At 52.7% G+C, this 26,238-nt stretch overlaps 1 protein-coding gene across 1 annotated transcript in view; it reads left to right on the top strand.

Annotated features, from left to right (window-relative positions):
• Positions 1-26,238, top strand: part of LOC140386495 (von Willebrand factor A domain-containing protein 7-like) — a 232,342-nt gene that overhangs the window by 67,337 nt on the left and 138,767 nt on the right. The window contains exons 4-7 of the mRNA XM_072468886.1: positions 2,009-2,102; positions 3,163-3,291; positions 17,708-17,894; positions 19,810-19,979. Coding sequence (XP_072324987.1) covers positions 2,009-2,102; positions 3,163-3,291; positions 17,708-17,894; positions 19,810-19,979 — 580 coding nt within the window. The remainder of the gene's footprint in view (positions 1-2,008; positions 2,103-3,162; positions 3,292-17,707; positions 17,895-19,809; positions 19,980-26,238) is intronic.

The raw sequence follows: 26,238 nt of genomic DNA, 5'->3' as shown, positions 1-26,238 counted from the left end.
ATTCCCGCGCATGCGCAGTGGAGAGAGTCTCTTCCGCCTCCGCCATGGTGGAGACCGTGGTGAAGGCGGAAGGGAAAGAGTGCCCCCACGGCACAGGCCCGCCCGCGGATCGGTGGGCCCCGATCGCGGGCCCGGCCACCATGGGGGCACCCCCGGGGCCAGATCGCCCCGTGGCCCCCCCAGGACCCTGGAGCCCGCCCGCGCCGCCTTGTCCCGCCGGTAAGGTACTTGGTTTAATCTACGCCGGCGGGACAGGCATTTTAGCGGTGGGAGTTCGGCCCATCCGGGCCGGAGAATCGCGGGGGGGTGGCCCGCCAACCGGCGCGCCGCGATTCCCGCCCCCACCGAATATCCGGTGGTGGAGAATTCGGCAACCGGCGGGGGCGGGATTCACGCCAGCCCCCGGCGATTCTCCGACCCGGCGGGGGTCGGAGAATCTCGCCCCATGTTTGTAAATTTAAACACAATCAAGTTTATTAATAACTATAATTAAATATGCAGCAAATACAATAAATTAACTACTATCTAATTCAAACAACCCCCCAAAAAAATCATAAAAGTCTAAAATTAACAGCAGACCTTTCAGGAGTGGAATTAGGAAACATTTCAACACACACACACACACACACAGCGGGAAAGTTGCCGTTCTCTTCCTCAAACTGCAAGCGATCGATTGTTAATTTTAATCTGAGATTGGGAGATTTTGTGCTCCAAAGTTATTCAGGGATATGGGATATAGGTGGGGAGAATCAGCTTCCCCCTTCCTCTCTCCAGCTCTCCACTTCCATTTTCTCTCCCCTTCCTTTCTCTCTATCTCTCTCTTTCCCCATCCTCTATCTTTCCCTTCCTTTCTTTTCCTCTCTTTCTCCCATTCTTCTATCTCTCTCTCTCCCATTCCTATCTCTCTCCCTCTTGCATTCCTCTCTCTCTCTCATTCTCTCACTCTCCAATTCCTCTATCTCTCTCACTCCCATTGCTCTATCTTTCCCCTTCCTTTCTTTTTCTCTCTTTCTCCCATTCTTCTAATTCTCTCTCCCATTCCTATCTCTCTCCCATTCCTATCTCTCTCTCTCTCTTTCTATCCCATTCCTCTCTCTCTTTCTCATTCTCTCACTTTCCAATTCCACTATCTCTCTCTTTCCCCATCCTCTATCTTTCCCCTTTCTTTTTCTCTCTTACTCCCAGTCTTCTATTTCTCTCTCTCCCATTCCTAACTCTCTCTCTCCCATTCCTATCTGTCTCTCTCTTTCTCCCATTCCTCTCTCTCTCTCTCTCGCTCTCCAATTCCTCTATCTCTCACTCCCATCCTTCTACCATCATTCTCTGATTCTCCCCCATTTCCTATCTCCCTCCCCTTTCCTTTCTCTCTCTTTCCCTTTCCTTTCTTTTTCTCTCTCTCTAATTCCACTATCTCCCACTCTCTCACTCTGCCCTCCCTATCACTCTCTCTTTCTACCATCACTCTCTGTTTCTCTCTCCCCATTCCTCTATCTCTCTCTCCCCTTCCTTCCTTTCTCTTTCTCGGTCACCCATCCATTCCTCCCTTTCTCTCTCTCCCCTTCTCTCTCTCCCTATCACTCTACCCCATTCCTCTCTTGCTTTCTCCCTTCCCTCTTTCTCCCTTCCCTCTCTCTCACTCTCTCTCCCTCCTTTCCTCTCTCTCACTCAGTCTCTCACTCTCTCTCCCCTTCCCTCTCTCTCAAATACTCTCTCTCTCTTACTCTCTCTCCCCCCTTCCCTCTCTCTCACTCTGTCTCTCATTCTCTCTCACATATACTCCCTGACTTACTCTCATTTTCTCTCACACTGTCCCACTCTCTCTCTCCCCCTCTCTCTCAAACACATGCTCTCTCTCTCTCTAACTCCCTCTCTCTTCTTCCTTCCCTCTGGGCCTCCTCACTCCTTGAACGGAGACGGATGAACTCCCCTCTTTGTCATGATGCTTCACTCTTGCCGGGAGCCAGGGACAAAGTTCCGCCATGTTCCTAACTCCATCTTGATTTCCCAGGATTTTTACAGCCACAGTAACTGGATTGAATTGGGCTTCATGGAACCAAACAGCAACATTATCGTTCCGGACCGGGACATCGGAACGAGGGCAGGTAGGAACCCAAACTCAATCTCACTGGAGAAATGTCACTGGGACAGGAGGAGGCCCATTCAGCCCCTTCACACCTGTTACACAGGAACAGGAGGAGGCCCATTCAGCCCCGTCAAGCCTGTTACACAGGAACAGGAGGAGGCCCATTCAGCCCCGTCGAGCCTGTTACACAGGAACAGGAGGAGGCCTATTTAGCCATCCTTGAGCCTGTTACACAGGAACAGGAGGGCCATTCAGCCCCCTCGAGCCTGTTACACAGGAACAGGAGGAGGCCCATTCAGCCCTCTGGAGCCTGTTACACAGGAACAGGAGGAGGCCCATTCAGCTCCCTCGGGCCTATTACACAGGAATAGGAGGAGGCCCATTAGCCCTCTGGAGCCTGTTACACAGGAACAGGAGGAGGCCCATTTAGCCATCCTTGAGCCTGTTACACAGGAACAGGAGGGCCATTCAGCCCCGTCGAGCCTGTTACACAGGAACAGGAGGGCCATTCAGCCCCATCGGGCCTGTTACACAGGAACAGGAGGAGGCCCATTCACTCCCCTGGAGCCTGTTACACAGGAACAGAAGGAGGCCCATTCAGCCCCGTCGAGCCTGTTACACAGGAACAGGAGGAGGCCCATTCAGCCCCGTTGAGCCTGTTACACAGGAACAGGAGGAGGCTCCTCACTCCCACCAGAGGAAATAATTTCTCTCTCTCGACCCGATTGAATCCTTTAAACATCTTAAACCGCTTGATCAGATCAGCCCCTTCATCTTCCAGACTGGATGGAACACAAGCTCCGTCTATGCGACCACCCCTCAGAATTTAACCCTTGCAGGCCCGGTAACATTCTGGTGAATCTGAGGTGCCCCACGCCGAGGGAACAATCTCCTGCCTGCGGTTTGGGACCCAGAACTGAACCCAGTGACTCCAGGTAGGACTGGGGAAGGAGTTGGGGCGGCAGATCTGAGCAGAGATTTATAAACCCGAATGGATATGAGAATAGTAGGTGTCAGATTGAAGCAGGTTATGTGGACACGGATGTCTTTGACAAAATGTAACCCCGTGTGTCTTACAGCAAAGAATGAGCGGACATGCAGCGACTGTGGGAGTGATGGTTGTCGCAATAACATTCTTGACAATATTAAATCCAGGAAGATCCTCACCACCGGATATTTCAGTCTTTCATCCATCAACAAACCAAGTGGTGAGTGTGGGCGAGGAGGCAATTAGACAAATGGAAACTTCAAACATGTAATTGTAAAGAAATTCCCTCATCATCATAAATCATAGAATTTACAGTGCAGAAGGAGGCCATTCGGCCCATCGAGTCTGCACCGGCTCTTGGAAAGAGCACCCTCCCCAAGGTCAACACCTCCACCCTATCCCCATAACCCAGTAACCCCACCCAACACTAAGGCAATTTTGGACACTAAGGGCAATTTATCGTGGCCAATCCACCTAACCTACACATCTTTGGACTGTGGGAGGAAACCGGAGCACCCGGAGGAAACCCACGCACACACTGGGAGGATGTGCAGACTCCGCACAGACAGTGACCCAAATCGGAATCGAACCTGGGACCCTGGAGCTGTGAAGCAATTGTGATATCCACAATGCTACCGTGCTGCCGTCTGATACAAATAATCGGTTACAGATAATGAGCTCAGGATCTGGCTACCTTCAGTGTGAGACTCGCGGGCGAGGCAAGTGTTTTCTGCCCATCCGAATTCCCCCATGGAAGGTTGTGGTGAGCAGTCTTCTTGAACCGCCGCAGTCCGTGTGGTGGACATTCACCCACTGTGCTGTCAGTAAGGGAGCTCCAGCTCTTTGAAACAGCGACAGTGAAGGAACGGCCGACATATGTCCAAGTCAGGATGTTGAGAAGGAACTCCCTCAGTACTGACCCTCTGACAGTGCAGCACTCCCTCAGTACTGACCCTCTGACAGTGCAGCACTCCCTCAGTACTGACCCTCTGACAGTGCAGCACTCCCTCAGTACTGACCCTCTGACAGTGCAGCACTCCCTCAGTACTGACCCTCTGACAGTGCAGCACTCCCTCAGTACTGACCCTCTGACAGTGCAGCACTCCCTCAGTACTGACCCTCTGACAGTGCAGCACTCCCTCAGTACTGACCCTCTGACAGTGCAGCACTCCCTCAGTACTGACCCTCTGACAGTGCAGCACTCCCTCAGTACTGACCCTCTGACAGTGCAGCACTCCCTCAGTACTGACCATCTGACAGTGCAGCACTCCCTCAGTACTGACCCTCTGACAGTGCAGCACTCCCTCAGTACTGACCCTCTGACAGTGCAGCACTCCCTCAGTACTGACCCTCTGACAGTGCAGCACTCCCTCAGTACTGACCCTCTGACAGTGCAGCACTCCCTCAGTACTGACCCTCTGACAGTGCAGCACTCCCTCCGTACTGACCCTCTGACAATGCAGCACTCCCTCGATACTGACCCTCTGACAGTGCAGCACTCCCTCAGTACTGACCCTCTGACAGTGCAGCACTCCTTCAGTACTGACCCTCTGACAGTGCAGCACTCCCTCCGTACTGACCCTCTCACAGTGCAGCACTCCCCCTGTAATGACCCTCAGTGCAGCACTCCCTCAGTACTGACCCTCTGACAGTGCAGCACTCTCTTAGTACTGGCCCTCTGACAGTGCAGCACTCCCTCAGTACTGACCCTCTGACAGTGCAGCACTCCCTCCATACTGACCCTCTCACAGTGCAGCACTCCCTCAGTACTGACCCTCTGACAGTGCAACACTCCCCCTGTAATGACCCTCAGTGCAGCACTCCCTCAGTACTGACCCTCTGACAGTGCAGCACTCCCTCAGTACTGACCATCTGACATTGCAGCACTCCCTCAGTACTGACCCTCTGACAGTGCAGCACTCCCTCAGTACTGACCCTCTGACAGTGCAGCACTCCCTCAGTACTGACCCTCTGACAGTGCAGCATTCCCTCAGTACTGACCCTCTGACAGTGCAACACTCCCTCAGTACTGACCCTCTGACAGTGCAGCACTCCCTTAGTACTGACCCTCTGACATTGCAGCACTCCCTCAGTACTGACCCGCTAACAGTGCAGCACTCCCTCAGTACTGACCCTCTGACAGTGCAGCACTCCCCCAGTACTGACCCTCTGACATTGCAGCACTCCCTCAGTACTGACCCGCTAACAGTGCAGCACTCCCTCAGTACTGACCCTCTGACAGTGCAGCACTCCCTCAGTACTGACCCTCTGACATTGCAGCACTCCCTCAGTACTGACCCGCTAACAGTGCAGCACTCCCTCAGTACTGACCCCCTGACAGTGCAGCACTCCCTCAGTACTGACCGTCTGATAGTGCAGCACTTCCTCAGTACTGACCCTCTGACATTGCAGCACTCCCTCAGTACTGACCATCTGACATTGCAGCACTCCCTCAGTACTGACCCTCTGACAGTGCAGCACTCCCTCAGTGCTGACCCTCTGACAGTGCAGCACTCCCTCAGTACTGACCCGCTAACAGTGCAGCACTCCCTCAGTACTGACCCCCTAACAGTGTTCCCTCAGTACTGACCCTCTGACTGTGCAGAACTCACTCAGTACTTTTTTTCAATATAAATGTTTTTTATTGGGTTTTTGAACAAAGTATATTTACCTTTCTGTACACAGGATAAGAAACACACATATATATATCAGTGGGCAGCACGGTAGCATTGTGGATAGCACAATTGCTTTACAGCTCCAGGGTCCCAGGTTCGATTCTGGCTTGGGTCACTGTCTGTGCGGAGTCTGCACATCCTCCACGTGTGTGCGTGGGTTTCCTCCGTGTGCTCCGGTTTCCTCCCACAGTCCAAAGATGTGCAGGTTAGGTGGATTGGCCGTGATAAATTGACCTTAGTGTCCAAAATTGCCCTTAGTGTGGGGTGGGGTTACTGGGTTATGGGGATAGGGTGGAGGTGTTGACCTTGGGTAGGGTGATCTTTCCAAGAGCCGGTGCAGACTCGATGGGCCGAATGGCCTCCTTCTGCACTGTAAATTCTATGAATACTATGATAATCTATGATATATATACACATATATAGAAGAGAAGGGCACACCCAAACATACCAAAGAAAAGAAAATTGTACATAGTTTTTTAAAAATACAATAAAAAATAAAATAGGACAACTGGTAGGGTATTGTGCACCAGCACAACAGCAGCAAATCTGTACAACTGGCAAAATTATTTGCAACACATAAGTAGGTGACTGTATGCGGGAGGGAGGGAGGAGGGGGTGGAGACTGGGAGGTAAATATACATTCGGGTGCCGCAGAGACAATTACAGTGGGCAATACTCGAATGGGTTTGCTGTTGTTGTCGCTTCTCCTGGACGGATCTCACTACCGTCTGGCGCTCACCGCCGCATCTGCTGTTCCTCCCGTCTTTCCTCTTCATTCTCCTCGTTCCCTACTCCGGGAGATGCCATTTACGTTATTGTATCCCCTGCCTTCCTTCCGACCCTCTGACAGTGCAGCACTCCCTCAGAACTGACACTGTGACAGTGCAGCACTTCTTCAGTACTGACCCTCTGACAGTGCAGCACTCCCTCAGAACTGACCCTCTCACAGAGCAGCATTCCCTCAGTACTGACCCTCTGACAGTGCAGCACTCCCTCAGTACTGACCCTCTGACAGTGCAGCATTCCCTCAGTACTGACCCTCTGACAGTGCAGCACTCCCTCAGTACTGACCCTCTGACAGTGCAGCACTCCCTCAGTACTGACCCTCTGACAGTGCAGCACTCCCTCAGTACTGACCCTCTCACAGTGCAGCACTCCCTCAGAACTGACACTCTGACAGTGCAGCACTCCCTCAGTACTGACCCTCTGACAGCGCAGCAGTCCCTCAGTATTGACCCTCTGGCAGTGCAGGAGTCCTGCAGTAGTGATCCTGACAGTGCAGCACTCCCTCAATACTGACCCTCTGAGAGTGCAGCACTCCCTCAGTACTGACCCTCTGACAGTGCAGCACTCCCTCAGTACTGACCCTCTCACAATGCAGCACTCCCTCAGTACTGACACTCTGATAGTGCAGAACACCCTCAGTACTGACACTCTCAAAGTGCAGCACTCCCTCAGTACTGACCCTCTCACAGTGCAGCACTCCCTCAGTACTGACCCTCTGACAGTGCAGCACTCCCTCAGTACTGACCCTCTCACAGTGCAGCACTCCCTCAGTACTGACCCTTTGACAGTGCAGCACTCCCTCAGTACTGACCACCTGACAGTGCAGCATTCCCTCCGTACTGACACTCTGGCAGTGCAGCACTCCCTCAGCACTGACCCTCTGACAGTGAATCCCTCGCTCAGTACTGACACTCTCACAGTGCAGCACTCCCTCAGTACTGACCTCTGACAGTGCAGCACACCCTTAATACAGACCCTCTGACAATGCAGCACTCTCTCCGTACTGACCCTCTGACAGTGCAGCACACCCTTAGTTCAGACCCTCTGACAGTGCAGCACACCCTCAGTACTTACCCTCTGAAAGTGCAGCACTCCCTCGGTACTGACCCTCTGAAAGTGCAGCCCTCCCTCAGTACTGACCATCTGACATGCAGCACTCCCTCAGTACTGACCCTCTCACAGTGCAGCACTCCCTCAGTTATGTCCCTCTCACAGTGCAGCACTCCCTCAGTACTGACCCTCTCACAGTGCAGCACTCACTCAGTACTGACCCTCTTGCAGTGCAGCACTCCCTCAGTACTGACCCTCTGACAGTGCAGCACTCCCTCAATACTGACCCTCTCACAGTGCAGCACTCCCTCAGTACTGATCCTCTGGCAGTGCAGCACTCCCTCAGTACTAACCCTCTGATAGGACAGCAGTCCTGCAGTAGTGACCCTGACAGTGCAGCACTCACTCAGTACTGACCCTCTTACAGTGCAGCCCTCCCTCAGTACTGACCCTCTTACAATGCAGCACTCCCTCAGTACTGACCCTCTGGCAGTGCAGCTTTCCCTCAGTACCGACCCTCTGACAGTGCAGCAGTCCTGTTATGTGATCCTAACAGTGCAGCACTCCCTCAGTACAGACCCACTCAAAGTGCAGCACTCCCTCAGTACTGACCCTCTGAAAGTGCAGCCCTCCCTCAGTACTGACCATCTGACATGCAGCACTCCCTCGGTACTGACTCTCTCACAGTGCAGCACTCCCTCAATACTGACCCTCTGACAGTGCAGCACTCCCTCAGTACTAACCCTCTGACAGTGCAGCTCTCCCTCAGTACTGACCCTCTCACAGTGCAGCACTCCCTCAGTACTGTCCCTCTCACAGTGCAGCACTCCCTCAGTACTGATCCTCTCGCTGTACAGCACTCCCTCAGTACTGACCCTCTGACAGTGCAGAGCTGCCTCCGTACTGGCTGTCCAACAGGGCAGCACTCCCTCAGTACTGAGGCTCTGACAGTGCAGCACTCCCTCAGTACTGACCCTCTGACAGTGCAGCACTCCCTCAGTACTGACCCCCTAACAGTGCAGCACTCCCTCAGTGCTGACTCTCTTACAGAGCAGCAGTCCGTCAGTCTTGACCCTCTGATAGTACAGCAGTCCTGCAGTAGTGATCCTGACAGTGCACCCTCCCTCAGTACTGACCCTCTGACAGTGCAGCACTGCCTCAGTACTGACCCTCTCACAGTGCAGCTTTCCCTCCATCCTGACCCTCTGGCTGTGCAGCAGTCCTGCAGTTGTGATCCTGACAGTGCAGCACTCCCTCAGTACTGACCCACTCAAAGTGCAGCCTTCCCTCAGCACTGACCCTCTGACATGAAGCACTCCCTCAGTACATAACCTCTCACAGTGCAGCACTCCCTCAGTACTGACCCTCTGACAGTGCAGCACTCCCTCAGTACTGACCCTCTGACAGTGCAGCACTCCCTCAGTACTGACCCTCTCCCAGTGCAGCAATCCCTCAGTACTGTCCCTCTCACAGTGCAGCACTCACTCAGTACTGATCCTCTCACAGTGCAGCACACACTCAGTACTGACCCTCCGGCAGTGCAGCACTCCCTCAGTACTGACCGTCTCACAGTGCCGCACTCCCTCAGTACTGATCCTCTCACAGTGCAGCACACTCTCAGTACTGACACTCCGGCAGTGCAGCACTCCCTCAGTACTGACCCTCTCACAGTGCAGCACTCCCTCAGTACTGACCCTCTGACAGTGCAGCACTACCTCAGTACTGACCTCTGACAGTGCAGCACACCCTTTGTACAGACCCTCTGACAGTGCAGCACTCCCTCAGTACTGACCCTCTCACAGTGCAGCACTCCCTCAGTACCGACCCTCTGACAGTGCAGCACTCCCTCAGTACTGACCTCTGACAGTGCAGCACACCCTTTGTACAGACCCTCTGACTGTGCAGCACTCCCTCAGTACTGACCGTCTCACAGTGCCGCACTCCCTCAGTACTTATCCTCTCACAGTGCAGCACACTCTCAGTACTGACACTCCGGCAGTGCAGCACTCCCTCAGTACTGACCCTCTTACAGTGCAGCCCTCCCTCAGTACTGACACTCTTACAGTGCAGCACTCCCTCAGTACTGACCCTCTGGCAGTGCAGCACTCCCTCAGTACTGACCCTCTCCGAGTGCAGCATTCCCTCCGTACTGACCCACTGGCAGAGCAGCAGTCCTGCAGTCGCGATCCTGACCCTGCAGCACGCCCTCAGTTCTGACCCTCTCAAAGGGCAGCACTCCCTCGGTACTGACACTCTCACATTGCAGCACTCCCTCAATACTGACCATCTGACAGTGCAGCACTCCCTCAGTACTGACCCTCTGACAGTGCAGCACTCCCTCAGTACTGACCCTCTGACAGTGAAGCACTCCATCAGTTCTGACCCTCTCACAGTGCAGCACTCCCTCAGTACTGACCCTCTCACAGTGCAGCACTCCCTCAGTACTGACCCTCTCAAGGTGCAGCACTGCCTCGGTACTGACCATCTGAAAGTGCAGCACTCCCTCAGTACTGACCCTCTGACAGTGCAGCACTCCCTCAGTACTGACTCTCTGACAGTGCAGCACTCCCTCAGTACTGACCATCTGACATGCAGCACTCCTCGTTACTGACTCCCTCACAGTGCAGCACTCCCTCAATACTGACCCTCTGGCAGTGCAGCAGTCCTGCAGTTGTGATCCTGACAGTGCAGCATTCCCTCGGCACTGACCCTCTGACATGAAGCACTCCCTCAGTACAAACCGTCTCACAGTGCAGCACTCCCTCAGTACTGGCCCTCTGACAATGCAGCACTCCCTCAGTACTGACCCTCTCACAGTGCAGCGCTCCCTCAGTACTGACCCTCTCACAGTGCAGCACTCACTCAGTACTGACCCTCTCACAGTGCAGCACTCCCTCAGTACTGACACTCTGACAGAGCAGCACTCCCTCAGTACTGACCCTCTGACAGTGCAGCACTCCCTCAGTACTGACCCTCTCACAGTGAAGCAATCCCTCAGTACTGTCCCTCTCACAGTGCAGCACTCCCTCAGTACTGATCCTCTCACAGTGCAGCACACCCTCAGTACTGACCCTCCGCCAGTGCAGCAGTCCCTCAGTACTGTCCCTCTCACAGTGCAGCACTCCCTCAGTACTGACCCTCTCACAGTGCAGCACTCCCTCAGTACTGACCCTCTAATAGTGTAGCACTCCCTCAGCACTGACCCTCTGACAGTGCAGCACACCCTTAGTACAGACCATCTGACAATGTAGCACTCTCTCCGTACTGACCCTCTGACAGTGCAGCACTCCCACAGTACTGACCTCTGACAGTGCAGCACACCCTTTGTACAGACCCTCTGACAATGCAGCGCTCCCTCCGTACTGACCCTCCGACAGGGCAGCACTCCCTCAGTACTGATCCTCTGACAGTGCAGCACTCCCTCAGTGCTGACTCTCTGACAGTGCAGCCGTCCCTCAGTACTGACCCTCTGACAGTGCAGCACTCCCTCAGTACTGACCCTCTTACAGTGCAGCACTCCCTCAGTACTGACCCTCTAACAGTGCAGCCCTCCCTCAGTACTGACCCTCTGACAGTGCAGCACTCCCTCAGTACTGACCCTCTTACAGTGCAGCCCTCCCTCAGTACTGACACTCTTACAGTGCAGCACTCCCTCAGTAATGACCCTCTGGCAGTGCAGCACTCCCTCAGTACTGACCCTCTGACAGTGCAGCACTCCCTCAGTACTGACACTCTGACAGTGCAGCACTCCTTCAGTATTGACCCTCTGACAGTGCAGCATTCCCTCAGTACTGACCCTCTCAGAGTGCAGCATTCCCTCCGTACTGACCCTCTCACAGTGCAGCAGTCCTGCAGTAGCGATCCTGACAGTGCAGCACTCCCTCAGTCCTGACTCTCTGACAGTGCAGCACTCCCTCAGTACTGACTCTCTCACTGTGCAGCACTCCCTCAGTACTGACCATCTGACAGTGCAGCACTCCCTCAGTACTGACCCTCTGACAGTGCAGCACTCCCTCAGTACTGACCCTCTCACAGTGCAGCACTCCCTCAGTACTGACACTCTGACAGAGCAGCACTCCCTCAGTATTGACCCTCTGACAGTGCAGCACTCCCTCAGTACTGACTCTCTGAGAGTGCAGCATTCCCTCCGTACGGACCCTCTCACAGTGCAGCAATCCCTCAGTACTGTCCCTCTCACAGTGCAGCACTCCCTCAGTACTGATCCTCTCACAGTGCAGCACACCCTCAGTACTGACCCTCCAGCAGTGCAGCACTCCCTCAGTACTGACCATCTCACAGTGCCACACTCCCTCAGTACTGATCCTCTCACAGTGCAGCACTCCCTCAGTACTGACCTCTGACAGGCAGCACACCCTTTGTACAGACCCTCTCACAGTGCTGCGCTCACTCCGTACTGACCCTCCGCCAGGGCAGCACTCCCTCAGTACTGATCCTCTGACAGTGCAGCACTCCCTCAGTACTGACCCTCTAACAGTTCAGCCCTCCCTCAGTACTGACCCTCTTACAGTGCAGCACTCCCTCAGTACTGACCCTCTTACAGTGCAGGCCTCCCTCAGTACAGACACTCTTACAGTGCAGCACTCCCTCAGTACTGAACCTCTGGCAGTGCAGCACTCCCTCCGTACTGACCCTCTCAGAGTGCAGCATTCCCTCCGTACCGACCCTCTGGCAGTGCAGCAGTCCTGCAGTAGCGATCCTGACAGTGCAGCACGGCCTCACTCCTGACCCTCTCAAAGTGCAACACTCCCTCGGTACTGACACTCTCACATTGCAGCACTCACTCAATACTGACCATCTGACAGTGCAGCACTCCCTAAGTACTGACCCTCTGACAGTGCAGCACTCCCTCAGTACTGACCCTGTCACAGTGCAGCACTCCCTCAGTACTGACCCTCTCACAGTGCAGCACTCCCTCAGTACTGACCCTCTCAAGGTGCAGCACTCCCTCGGTACTGACCCTCTGAAAGTGCAGCCCTCCCTCAGTACTGACCATCTGACATGCAGCACTCCTCGGTACTGACTCTCTCACAGTGCAGCACTCCCTCATTACTGACCATCTGACAGTGCAGCACTCCCTCAGTACTGACCCTCTGACAGTGCAGCACTCCCTCAGTACTGACCCTCTCACAGTGCAGCACTCCCTCAGTACTGACCCACTCACAGTGCAGCACTCCCTCAGTACTGACCCTCTCACAATGCAGCATTCCCTCAGTACTGACACTCTGACAGTGCTGCACTCCCTCAGTACTGACACTCTGAAAGTGCAGCTCTCCCTCAGTACTGACCCTCTGAAGGTGCAGCACTCCCTCAGTACTGACCCTCTCACAGTGCAGCACTCCCTCAGTACTGACCCTCTCACAGTGCAGCACTCCTTCAGTACTGACCCTCTCACAGTGCAGCACTCCCTCAGTACTGACCCTCCAGCAGTGCAGCACTCCCTCAGTACTGACCCTCTCAAAGTGCAGCATTCCCTCGGCACTGACCCTCTGACATGCAGCACTCCCTCAGTACATACCCTCTCACAGTGCAGCACTCCCTCAGTACTGACCCTCTGACAATGCAGCACTCCCTCAGTACTGACCCTCTCACAGTGCAGCACTCCCTCAGTACTGACCCTCTCACAGTGCAGCACTACCTCAGTACTGACCCTCTCACAGTGCAGCACTCCCTCAGTACTGACACTCTGACAGAGCAGCACTCCCTCAGTACTGACCCTCCGGCAGTGCAGCACTCCCTCAGTACTGACCCTCTCACAGTGCCGCACTCCCTCAGTACTGATCCTCTCACAGTGCAGAACACCCTCAGTACTGACACTCCGGCAGTGCAGCACTCCCTCAGTACTGACCTCTGACAGTGCAGCACACCCTCAGTACAGACACTCTGACAATGCAGCACTCCCTCAGTACTGACCCTCTCACAGTGCAGCACTCCCTCGGTACTGACCCTCTCACAGTGCAGCACTCCCTCAGTACCGACCTCTGACAGTGCAGCATTCCCTCAGTACTGACACTCTGACAGTGCAGCACTCCCTCAGTACTGACCCTCTCACAGTGCAGCACTCCCTCGGTACTGACCCTCTCACAGTGCAGCACTCCTTCAGTACAGACCCTCTCACAGTGCAGCACTCCCTCAGTACTGACCCTCCAGCAGTGCAGCAATCCTTCAGCACTGACCCTCTCACAGTGCAGCACTCCCCCTCTCACAGTGCAGCACTCCCTCAGTCCTGACCCTCTCACAGTGCAGCACTCCCTCAGTACTGACACTCTGACAGAGCAGCACTCCCTCAGTACTGCCCCTCTGACAGTGCAGCACTCCCTCAGTACTGACCCTCTCACAGTGCAGCAATCCCTCAGTACTGTCCCTCTCACAGTGCAGCACTCCCTCAGTACTGATCCTCTCACAGTGCAGCACACCCTCAGTACTGACCCTCCGGCAGTGCAGCACTCCCTCAGTACTGACCCTCTCACAGTGCCGCACTCCCTTAGTACTGATCCTCTCACAGTGCAGCACTCCCTCAGTACTGACCCTCTGACAGTGCCGCACTCCCTCAGTACTGATACTCTCACAGTGCAGCACACCCTCAGTACTGACACTCCGGCAGTGCAGCACTCCCTCAGTACTGACCCTCTCACAGTGCAGCACTGCCTCAGTACTGACCTCTGACAGTGCAGCACACCCTTAGTACAGGCCCTCTGACAATGTAGCACTCCCTCAGTACTGAGCTCTGACAGTGCAGCACACCCTTTGTACAGACCCTCTGACAGTGCAGCGCTCCCTCCGTACTGACCCTCCGACAGGGCAGTACTCCCTCAGTACTGGTAATCTGACAGTGCAGCACTCCCTCAGTGCTGACTCTCTGACAGTGCAGCAGTCCCTCAGTACTGACCCTCTCACAGTGCAGCACTCCCTCAGTACTGACGCTCTGAAAGTGCAGCACTCCCTCGGTACTGACCCTCGTGCAGTGCAGCCCTCCCTCAGTACTGACCCTCTTACAGTGCAGCACTCCCTCAGTACTGACCCTCTTACAGTGCAGCACTCCCTCAGTACTGACCCTCTAACAGTGCAGCCCTCCCTCAGTACTGACCCTCTGACAGTGCAGCACTCCCTCAGTACTGACCCTCTTACAGTGCAGCCCTCCCTCAGTACTGACACTCTTACAGTGCAGCACTCCCTCAGTAATGACCCTCTGGCAGTGCAGCACTCCCTCAGTACTGACCCTCTCAGGGTGCAGCATTCCCTCCGTACTGACCCTCTTGCAATGCAGCAGGCCTGCAGTAGCGATCGTGACACTGCAGCACTCCCTCAGTCCTGACCCTCTGACAGTGCAACACTCCCTCAGTACTGACCCTCTGACAGTGCAGCACTCCCTCAGTACTGACCCTCTCACAGTGCAGCACTCCCTCAGTACTGACCCACTCAAGGTGCAGCAGTCCCTCGGTACTGACCCTCTGAAAGTGCAGCAATCCCTCAGTACTGACCATCTGACATGCAGCACTCCTCGGTACTGACTCTCTCACAGTGCAGCACTCCCTCAATACTGACCATCTGACAGTGCAGCACTCCCTCAGTACTGACCCTCTGACAGTGCAGAACTCCCTCAGTACTGACCCTCACACAGTGCAGCACTCCCTCAGTACTGACCCTCTCACTGTGCAGCACTCCCTCAGTACTGACCCACTCACAGTGCAGCACTCCCTCAGTACTGACCCTCTCACAATGCAGCATTCCCTCACTACTGACACTCTGACAGTGCAGCACTCCCTCAGTCCTGACCCTCTGAAGGTGCATCACTCCCTCAGTACTGACCCTCTCACAGTGCAGCACTCCCTCAGTACTGACCCTCTCACAGTGCAGCACTCCTTCAGTACTGATCCTCTCACAGTGCAGCACTCCCTCAGTACTGACCCTAGAGCAGTGCAGCATTCCCTCAGTACTGACCCTCTCAAAGTGCAGCATTCCCTCGGCACTGACCCTCTGACATGCAGCACTCCCTCTGTACATACCCTCTCACAGTGCAGCACTCCCTCAGTACTGACCCTCTGACAGTGCAGCACTCCCTCAGTACTGACCCTCTCACAGTGCAGCACTCCCTCAGTAATGACCCTCTGACAATGCAGCACTCTCTCAGTCCAGACCTCTGACAGTGCAGCGCTCCATCCGTACTGACCATCCGACAGGGCAGCACACCCTCAGTACTGACCCTCTGACAGTGCAGCACTCCCTCAGTGCTGACTCTCTGACAGAGCAGCACTCCCTCAGTACTGACCCTCTGACAGTGCAGCACTCCCTCAGTACTGACCCTCTCACAGTGCAGCAATCCCTCAGCACTGTCCCTCTCACAGTGCAGCACTCCCTCAGTACTGATCCTCTCACAGTGCAGCACACCCTCAGTACTGACCCTCCGGCAGTGCAGCACTCCCTCAGTACTGACCCTCTCACAGTGCCGCACTACCTCAGTACTGATCCTCTCACAGTGCAGCACACCCTCAGTACTGACACTCCGGCAGTGCAGCACTCCCTCAGTACTGACCCTCTGACAGTGCAGCACTCCCTCAGTACTGACCCTCTGACAGTGAAGCACTCCCTCAGTACTGATCCTCTCACAGTGCAGCACACCCTCAGTACTGACCCTCCGGCAGTGCAGCACTCCCTCAGTACTGACCCTCTCACCGTGCCGCACTCCCTCAGTACTGATCCTCTCACAGTGCAGCACTCCCTCAGTACTGACCTCTGACAGTGCAGCACACCCTTAGTACTGACCCTCTGACAATGTAGCACTCTCTCCGTACTGACCCTCTGGCAGTGCAGCACACCCTCAGTACTGACCTCTGACAGTGCAGCACACCCTTTGTACAGACCCTCTGACAGTGCAGCGCTCCCTCCGTACTGACCCTCCGACAGGGCAGCATTCCCTCAGTACTGATCCTCTGACAGTGCAGCACTCCCTCAGTGCTGACGCTCTGAAAGTGCAGCACTCCCTCGGTACTGACCCTCTTACAGTGCACCCTCCCTAAGTACTGACCCTCTTACAGTGCAGCACTCCCTCAGTACTGACCCTCTTACAGTGCAGTACTCCCTCAGTACTGACCCTCTAACAGTGCAGCCCTCCCTCAGTACTGACCCTCTGACAGTGCAGCACTCCCTCAGTACTGACCCTCTTACAGTGCAGCCCTCCCTCAGTACTGACACTCTTACAGTGCAGCACTCCCTCAGTAATGACCCTCTGGCAGTGCAGCACTCCCTCAGTACTGACCCTCTCAGAGTACAGCATTCCCTCCGTACTGACCCTCTTGCAATGCAGCAGTCCTGCAGTAGCGATCGTGACAGTGCAGCACTCCCTCAGTCCTGACCCTCTGACAGTGCAGCACTCCCTCAGTACTGACCCTCTCACAGTGCTGCACTCCCTCAGTACTGACTCTCTCACAGTGCAGCACTCCCTCAGTACTGACCCTCTCAAGGTGCAGCACTCCCTCGGTACTGACCCTCTGAAAGTGCAGCCATCCCTCAGCACTGACCATCTGACATGCAGCACTCCTCGGTACTGACCCTCTCACAGTGCAGCACTCCTTCAGTACTGACCCTCTCACAGTGCAGCCCTCCCTCAGTAATGGCCCTCTGACAGTGCAGTACTGCCTCAGTCCTGACCCTCTGACAGTGCAGTACACCTTCAGTATTTACCCTCTGACAGTGCAGCACTCCCTCAGTACTGACCATCTCACAGTGCAGCACTCCCCCAGTATTAACCCTCTGACAGTGCAGAACTCCCTGCAAACTGACCCTCTGACAATGCTGCACACCATCCGAACTGACCCTCTGACAATGCAGCACTCTCTCAGTCCAGACCTCTGACAGTGCAGCGCTCCATCCGTACTGACCATCCGACAGGGCAGCACACCCTCAGTACTGACCCTCTGACAGTGCAGCACTCCCTCAGTGCGTACTCTCTGACAGTGCAGCACTCCCTCACTACTGACCCTCTGACAGTGCAGCACTCCCTCAGTACTGACCCTCTCACAGTGCCGTACTCCAGTCAGTATTGACTCTCTGACAGAGCAGCGCATCCTCATTACTAACACTTTGTTTCTAATGTGATTGCTGTTGTAGGTAAATGCAGTCATGGAGGTAATTTCGATTTCGGCAGATTCCGCCCTGCCAAGGGTGGAATTAACAAGGACAAATTTGATTCTGAGCACGGCTTTCTTCACAAAAAAGCTGCAAATGTGGCCACTGAGGCAACGAAGCAGCTATTCCAGCGAATCAGAGACGCTGTCGGAGACAAACTCTTCCTCAGGTGAGAGCCTGCTGTCTGAAGCTGGAGACCTGGCGAGAAAAACATTGAAGTCCCCAAATTACTTCATTAACGGAGCTGTGTCCAGGGAGAGTCACTGTATCTAACCCCGTGCTGTACCTGTCCTGGGAGAGTTTGATGGAGACAGTGTAGAGGGAGCTTTACTCTGTATCTAACCCTGTGCTGTACCTGTCCTGGGAGAATTTGATGGAGACAGTGTAGTGGGAGCTTTACTCTGTATCTAACCCCGTGCTGTACCTGTCCTGGGAGTGTTTGATGGGGACAGTCTAGAGGGAGCTCTACTCTTTATCTAATCCCCTGCTGTACCTGTCCTGGGAGTGTTTGATGGGGACAGTGTAGAGGGAGCTTTACTCTGTATCTCACCCCGTGCTGTAATTGTCCTGGGAGTGTTTGATGGGGACAGTGCAGAGGGAGCTTTACTCTGTATCTAACCTCGCGCTGTACCTGTCCTGGGAGTGTTTGATGGGGACAGTGTAGAGGGAGCTTTACTCTGTATCTAACCCCGTGCTGTACCTGTCCTGGGAGTGTTTGATGGGACAGTGTAGAGGGAGCTTTACTCTGTATGTAATCCTGTGCTGTACCTGTCCTGGGAGTGTTTGATGGGACAGTGTAGAGGGAGCTTTACCCTGTATCTAACCCCGTGCTGTACCTGTCCTGGGAGTGTTTGGTGGGGATAGTGTAGAGGGAGCTTTACTCTGTACCTAACCCCGTGCTTTAGCTGTCCTGGCAGTGTTTGATGGGGACAGTGTAGAGGGAGCTTTACTCTGTATCCAACCCCGTGCTGTACCTATCCTGGGAGTGTTTGATGGGCACAGTGTAGAGGGAGCTTTACTATGTATCTAACACCGTGCTGTACATGTCCTGGGAGTGTTTGATGGGGACAGTGTAGAGGGAGCTTCACTCTGTCTAACCCCGTGCTGTACCTGTCCTGGGAGTGTTTGATGGGGGCAGTGTATAGGGAGCTTTACTCTGTACCTAACCCCGTGCTTTAGCTGTCCTGGCAGTGTTTGATGGGGACAGTGTAGAGGGAGCTTTACTCTGTATCCAACCCCGTGCTGTACCTATCCTGGGAGTGTTTGATGGGCACAGTGTAGAGGGAGCTTTACTATGTATCTAACACCGTGCTGTACCTGTCCTGGGAGTGTTTGATGGGGACAGTGGAGAGGGAGCTTCACTCTGTCTAACCCCGTGCTGTACCTGTCCTGGGAGTGTTTGATGGGGGCAGTGTATAGGGAGCTTTACTCTGTATCTAACCTCGCGCTGTACCTGTCCTGGGAGTGTTTGATGGGGACAGTGTAGAGGAAGCTTTACTCTGTATCTAACCCCATGCTGTACCTGTCCTGGGAGTGTTTGATGGGGACAGTGTAGAGGGAGCTTTACTCTGTATGTAACCCTGTGCTGTACCTGTCCTGGGAGAGTTTGATGGGGACAGTGTAGAGGGAGCTTTACTCTGTATCTAACACCGTGCTGTACCTGTCCTGGGAGTGTTTGATGGGGACAGTGTAGAGGGAGCTTCACTCTGTCTAACCCCGTGCTGTACCTGTCCTGGGAGTGTATGATGGGGACAGTGTAGAGGGAGCTTCACTCTGTCTAACCCCGTGCTGTACCTGTCCTGGGAGTGTTTGATGGGGACAGTGTATAGGGAGCTTTACTCTGTATCTAACCCCGTGCTGCACCTGTCCTGGGAGGGTTTGATGGGGACAGTGTAGAGGGAGCTTTACTCTGTATCTAACCCCGTGCTGTACCTGTCCTGGGAGTGTTTGATGGGGACAGTGTAGAGGGAGCTTTACTGCATTAGGACTTTTACTTCGGAGATTCTTTTGTTTTCAGAGGTTGGGTATCGTCTGCAGCTAATGATCCATTCGATTGATGAGATCTGGTCCTGTGAATCCTGCAGGTTTTTGAATATCGACAGTCCTTCGGCCCTTACCTTTGTCATCGACACCACCGGAAGTATGAGAAACGATATCCTTGCCGTCAAAGAAAGAACCTTTTCCATCATCGAAAACACTCTCGGAACCACTCAGCAACCTTCCTTCTATGTCTTGGTGCCATTCAACGATCCAGGTAACAGGCTACCACAGAGCAACACCGAGTAACACGACCGTAACAGGGTAACATTGAATAACACAGACTGTAATAGTATAACACTGAGTAACACAGACTGTAACATTGTAACACAGATTAACACTGACTGTAACAGAGTAACACCGAGTAACACTGAGTCACAGACTGTAACATTATAACACAGATTAACACTGACTGTAACAGAGTAACACCGAGTAACACTGAGTCACAGACTGTAACAATGTAACACAGATTAACACTGACTGTAACAGAGTAACACCGAGTAACACTGAGTCACAGACTGTAACATTATAACACAGATTAACACTGACTGTAACAGAGTAACACCGAGTAACACTGAGTCACAGACTGTAACAATGTAACACAGATTAACACTGACTGTAACAGAGTAACACCGAGTAACACTGAGTCACAGACTGTAACATTGTAACACAGATTAACACTGACTGTAACAGAGTAACACCGAGTAACACTGAGTCACAGACTATAACATTGTAACACAGATTAACACTGACTGTAACAGAGTAACACCGAGTAACACTGAGTCACAGACTGTAACATTATAACACAGATTAACACTGACTGTAACAGAGTAACACCGAGTAACACTGAGTCACAGACTGTAACAATGTAACACAGGTTAACAATGACTATAACTGAGTAACACAGACTGTAACATTGTAACACAGATTAACACTGACTGTAACAGAGTAACACCGAGTAACGCTGAGTCACAGACTATAACATTGTAACACAGACTAACAATGACTATTACTGAGTAACACCGAGTAACACAGACTGTAACATTGCAACACAGATTAACACTGACTGTAACAGAGTAACACCGAGTAACGCTGAGTCACAGACTGTAACATTGTAACACAGATTAATAATGACTATAACTGAGTAACACCGAGTAACACAGACTGTAACATTAGCACAGGGCTAAATCGCTGGCTTTGAAAGCAGACCAAGACAGGCCAGCAGCACGGTTCGATTCCCGTATCAGCCTCCCCGAACAGGCGCCGGAATGTGGCGACTAGGGGCGTTTCACAGTATCTTCATTTGAAGCCTACTTGTGACAATAAGCGATTTTCATTTCATTTCATTTTCATTTAATTTCATTTCATTGTAACACAGATTAACACTGACTGTAACAGAGTAACACCGAGTAACGCTGAGTCACAGACTATAACATTGTAACACAGATTAACAATGACTATAACGGAGTAACACCGAGTAACACAGACTGTAACATTGTAACACAGATTAACAATGACTATAACAGAGTAACACCGAGTGACGCTGAGTCACAGACTATAACATTGTAACACAGACTAACAATGACTATAACGGAGTAACACCGAGTGACGCTGAGTCACAGACTGTAACATTGTAACACAGATTAACAATAACTATAACTGAGTAACACTGAGTAACACAGACTGTGACATTGTAACACACATTAACACTGACTGTAACAGAGTAACATGAGTAACGCTGAGTCACAGACTGTAACATTGTAACACAGATTAACACTGACTGTAACAGAGTAACACCGAGTAACGCTGAGTCACAGACTATAACATTGTAACACAGATTAACAATGACTATAACGGAGTAACACCGAGTAACACAGACTGTAACATTGTAACACCGATTAACACTGACTGTAACAGAGTAACACCGAGTAATGCTGAGTCACAGACTATAACATTGTAACACAGATTAACAATGACTATAACGGAGTAACACTGAGTCACAGACTATAACATTGTAACACAGATTAACACTGACTGTAACAGAGTAACACCGAGTAACGCTGAGTCACAGACTATAACATTGTAACACAGATTAACAATGACTGTAACGGAGTAACACCGAGTAACACAGACTGTAACATTGTAACACCGATTAACACTGACTGTAACAGAGTAACACCGAGTAATGCTGAGTCACAGACTATAACATTGTAACACAGATTAACAATGACTATAACGGAGTAACACTGAGTCACAGACTATAACATTGTAACACAGATTAACACTGACTGTAACAGAGTAACACCGAGTAACGATGAGTCACAGACTATAACATTGTAACACAGATTAATAATGACTATAATGGAGTAACACTGAGTCACAGACTATAACATTGTAACACAGATTAACACTGACTGTACCAGAGTAACACGAGTAACGCTGTGTCACAGACTGTAACATTGTAACACAGATTAACACTGACTGTACCAGAGTAACACGAGTAACGCTGTGTCACAGACTGTAACATTGTAACACAGATTAACACTGACTGTAACAGAGTAACATGAGTAACGCTGAGTCACAGACTGTAACATTGTAACACAGATTAACACTGACTGTAACAGAGTAACACCGAGTAACGCTGAGCCACAGACTATAACATTGTAACACAGACTAACAATGACTATAACGGAGTAACACCGCGTAACATAGACTGTAACAGAGTAACACCTGTGGTGTTGGGTGTTCTGACACACAGATGAGCCAACACAGTTGCATATGGTACAACGCTTCTTTATTTAAACTTACTATTTACAGTTTGGTCTTTGCACTCTGCACGTGGGGGGCTCCCTGCTTGTGGTGTTTTAACAGCTCTTTCTTCTTCCCTTCTCCCCAGACCTACTGACCACCAGGTGTCGTGCTCGTGCTTTTTATGTGGTTGGTGTTCTTGTCTGTGATTGGTTGTGGTGTTGTGTACTCTGATTTGCCTGTTAGTGTGTCCATCATGATGTGTGTGTTTGAATATCATGACATCCCCCCTTTTTACAAAGATATGTGCCTACGTGGTAATAAATATGATCGTGACGTGAATGCATCTAAGAGTGTGTGTGTGTGTGTGTCGTGTGCAGCATGTGCATATGACGGAACTATGTACATGGGGCGATGTCGGGTGCGTCACATGAATCAAGTTGTACCATAACATAACATAAATGCGAACGAGAGAAGAAAAAAAAACTTGAACAGTTGTCCAGTCAGACGACATCTGGAACGATAAACAGCAACAGGTTATCATGTAAAATTGTGCAACTTGTTAAACATATGAACTGTATTATAAGTCCAGTCTAATGGGCTTGCGACGAATTCGGGTTGACCGCCTCAAGGGTGGATCAAGAACCACCGGCTGCTGTGCAGGCCTGGCCATGGGTGGCGATGGAAAGGGCGTGATGTGCGGCAGCTCCACAAAGTCATCCTCGGAAGCCTGTTGAGGATCTGGCGTGCTGTGTGGCTGTGAGCGTGGAAGTCGGCGAAGGGCGTGCCGATTGCGGCGACGCACGGAACCATCCGGCATGCGAACCAGGAACGAGCGGGGAGCCAATTGTCGGAGGACTTCGGCCGGTGCTGACCAGCCACCATACGGTTGATGGACGCGTACTTTGTCTCCGGAGGACAGGGGGGGCAGGTCCGTCGCTCGTGTGTCGTACCGACCTTTCTGGCGATCACGCTGCAGTTGCATGTTCCGAAGAACCGCCTCATGGTCTGTTGTCGGTGCCAGGACGGAAGGTACCGTCGTCCTGAGGGAGCGACCCATTAGTAGCTGCGCTGGCGAGAGGCCCGTGGATAACGGGGCCGATCGATAGGCCAGCAAGGCAAGGTTAAAGTCCGATCCGGCATCAGCCGCCTTGCACAGGAGCCGCTTGGCGATGTGGACACCCTTTTCAGCCTTCCCGTTCGATTGTGGATGCAGAGGGCTGGATGTCACATGAGTGAAACCATATGCTGCGGCAAAGGACGACCATTCACGGCTGGCAAAACAAGGTCCATTGTCTGACATGACAGTCCTTGGAATGCCATGGCGAGCAAACGTTTCCTTGCAGGCCCCAATGACTGCGGACGACGTCAGATCATGGAGAGGCATGACTTCCGGGTAGTTTGAGAAGTAGTCTATAATAACAATGTAATCTCTGCCGAGCGCGTGAAATAGGTCAACACCCACCTTCGCCCAGGGGGACGTCACCATCTCGTGTGGTAGAAGTGTTTCCGGAGGTTGCGCCGGCTGAAACCTCTGACAGGTTGTGCAGTTGAGCACCATGTTGGCTATGTCTTCATTAATACCCGGCCAATATACCGCCTCCCGGGCCCTTCGTCTGCATTTTTCGACGCCCAAGTGGCCTTCGTGTAGTTGATGAAGAATCATCTGGCGCACGCTGTGCGGAATAACGATCCTGTGCGATTTCATAAGGACCCCGTCTATATTGGTGAGATCATCTCGCACATTATAAAACTGGGGGCACTGCCCTTTTAGCCACCCTTCCGTCATGTGGCGCATCACTCGCTGCAGAAGGGGGTCAGTCGCCGTCTCTGCGCGTATGTGGGCCAGACTAGGATCATCAGCTGGCAGATTTGCTGCTGTCAGAGTTACGTGTGCCTCAATTTGACGCACGAACCCCTCCGCATCTGGTGGTGTGCTCACTGCTCGGGAAAGAGTGTCCGCCACGATGAGTTCCTTCCCCGGAGTGTAGATCAGTTCAAAATCGTACCTCCTGAGTTTAAGTAAGATGCGCTGGAGGCGAGGAGTCATGTCGTTCAGGTCTTTGTTAATGATGTTGACCAGGGGGCGGTGGTCAGTTTCGACCGTGAATCGTGGCAGGCCATACACATAGTCGTGGAACTTGTCCAGTCCAGTTAACAAGCCCAGGCATTCTTTTTCGATTTGCGCGTAGCGCTGTTCGGTAGGGGTCATGGCTCGTGAGGCATACGCAACCGGGGCCCATGATGACGTGCTGTCTTCTTGCAGGAGTACCGCTCCAATACCAGATTGGCTGGCGTCTGTTGAGATCTTTGTAGGGCGAGTCGTGTCAAAGAACGCCAGCACTGGTGCCGTGACCAGTTTGTGCTTGAGCTCCTCCCATTCCCGCTGATGCGATTGGTGCCAGTTGAATTCCGTCGATTTTTTTACGAGATGGCGCATATTTGTTGTATGAGAAGCCAGGTTGGGAATGAACTTCCCAAGGAAGTTGACCATGCCCAGGAATCTTAAGACAGCCTTCTTGTCAGCCGGTCGTGGCATGGCTGTGATGGCGCTAACCTTGTCTGCATCGGGACGGACCCCGGACCTTGAGATGTGGTCCCCGAGGAATTTCAGCTCCGTCTGGCCGAAGGCACACTTCGCACGGTTGAGACGCAGGCCATTTTGTCGTATGCGGGTAAAGACACGTCGTAGACGATGCATGTGTTCCTGCGGAGTGGTGGACCAAATGATGATATCGTCCACATATACACGTACCCCTTCGATGCCTTCCATCATCTGCTCCATAATGCGGTGGAATACTTCAGATGCCGAAATGATGCCGAATGGCATCCGGTTGTAGCAGAATCTGCCAAAAGGGGTGTTGAATGTGCATAGTCTTCGGCTGGCCGGGTCCAGTTGGATCTGCCAGAATCCTTTGGACGCATCCAATTTAGTGAATATCTTGGCTCGCGCCATCTCGCTGGTGAGGTCTTCTCGTTTCGGGATGGGATAGTGTTCCCGCATGATGTTGTTATTCAGATCTTTTGGATCTATACATATACGGAGCTCGCCAGAGGGCTTCTTTACACAGACCATGGAGCTGACCCATGGCGTGGGCTCCGTGACCTTGGATAGGACCCCTTGGTCCTGAAGAATCTGCAGTTGTGCCTTGAGGCGGTCTTTGAGAGGCGCAGGAACCCTGCGAGGTGCGTGAACGACAGGGATGGCGTCCGGTCTGAGTCGAATCTTGTACGTGTGTGGCAATGTCCCCATGCCTTCAAAAACCTCCTGGTTGTGAGCGAGGAGGGAATGGAGATTTGCGTGGAACTCAGCATCCGGGAAGTCGGATATCTCATCTGGAGAGAGAGACATAATGCGCTGTACCAGGTGAAGGACCTTACACGCCTGTGCGCCCAGTAACGAGTCCTTTGATGAGCCAACAACTTCGAAGGGGAGTGTGGCCGTGTACCTCTTGTGAGTCACCTGTAGCTGGCAAGATCCTATGGACGGGATGACGTTCCCGTCAACCATCTTAAGCCGGGATGGTGTGATGGGTGGTTTGACCTTCATGGCCTGGACTGCAGAGTAAGCAATCAGGTTGGCGGATGCGCCGGTGTCCAGACGGAAGGCGACGCGCGATCGGTTGACCGTCAGGGTGGCACACCACTCATCGGCTGGATTGATGGCATTGACCTTGTTGACATCAATGACGGAAACTCGGAAGGCATCCTGGTCATCTGCATCACTT

Source organism: Scyliorhinus torazame, chromosome 12 (genome assembly GCF_047496885.1).
Source record: "Scyliorhinus torazame isolate Kashiwa2021f chromosome 12, sScyTor2.1, whole genome shotgun sequence".
Taxonomy (NCBI): Eukaryota; Metazoa; Chordata; class Chondrichthyes; order Carcharhiniformes; family Scyliorhinidae; genus Scyliorhinus; species Scyliorhinus torazame.
The sequence above is the reverse complement of the archived record's forward strand: the minus strand, read 5'-3'. Positions and strand labels throughout refer to the sequence as shown.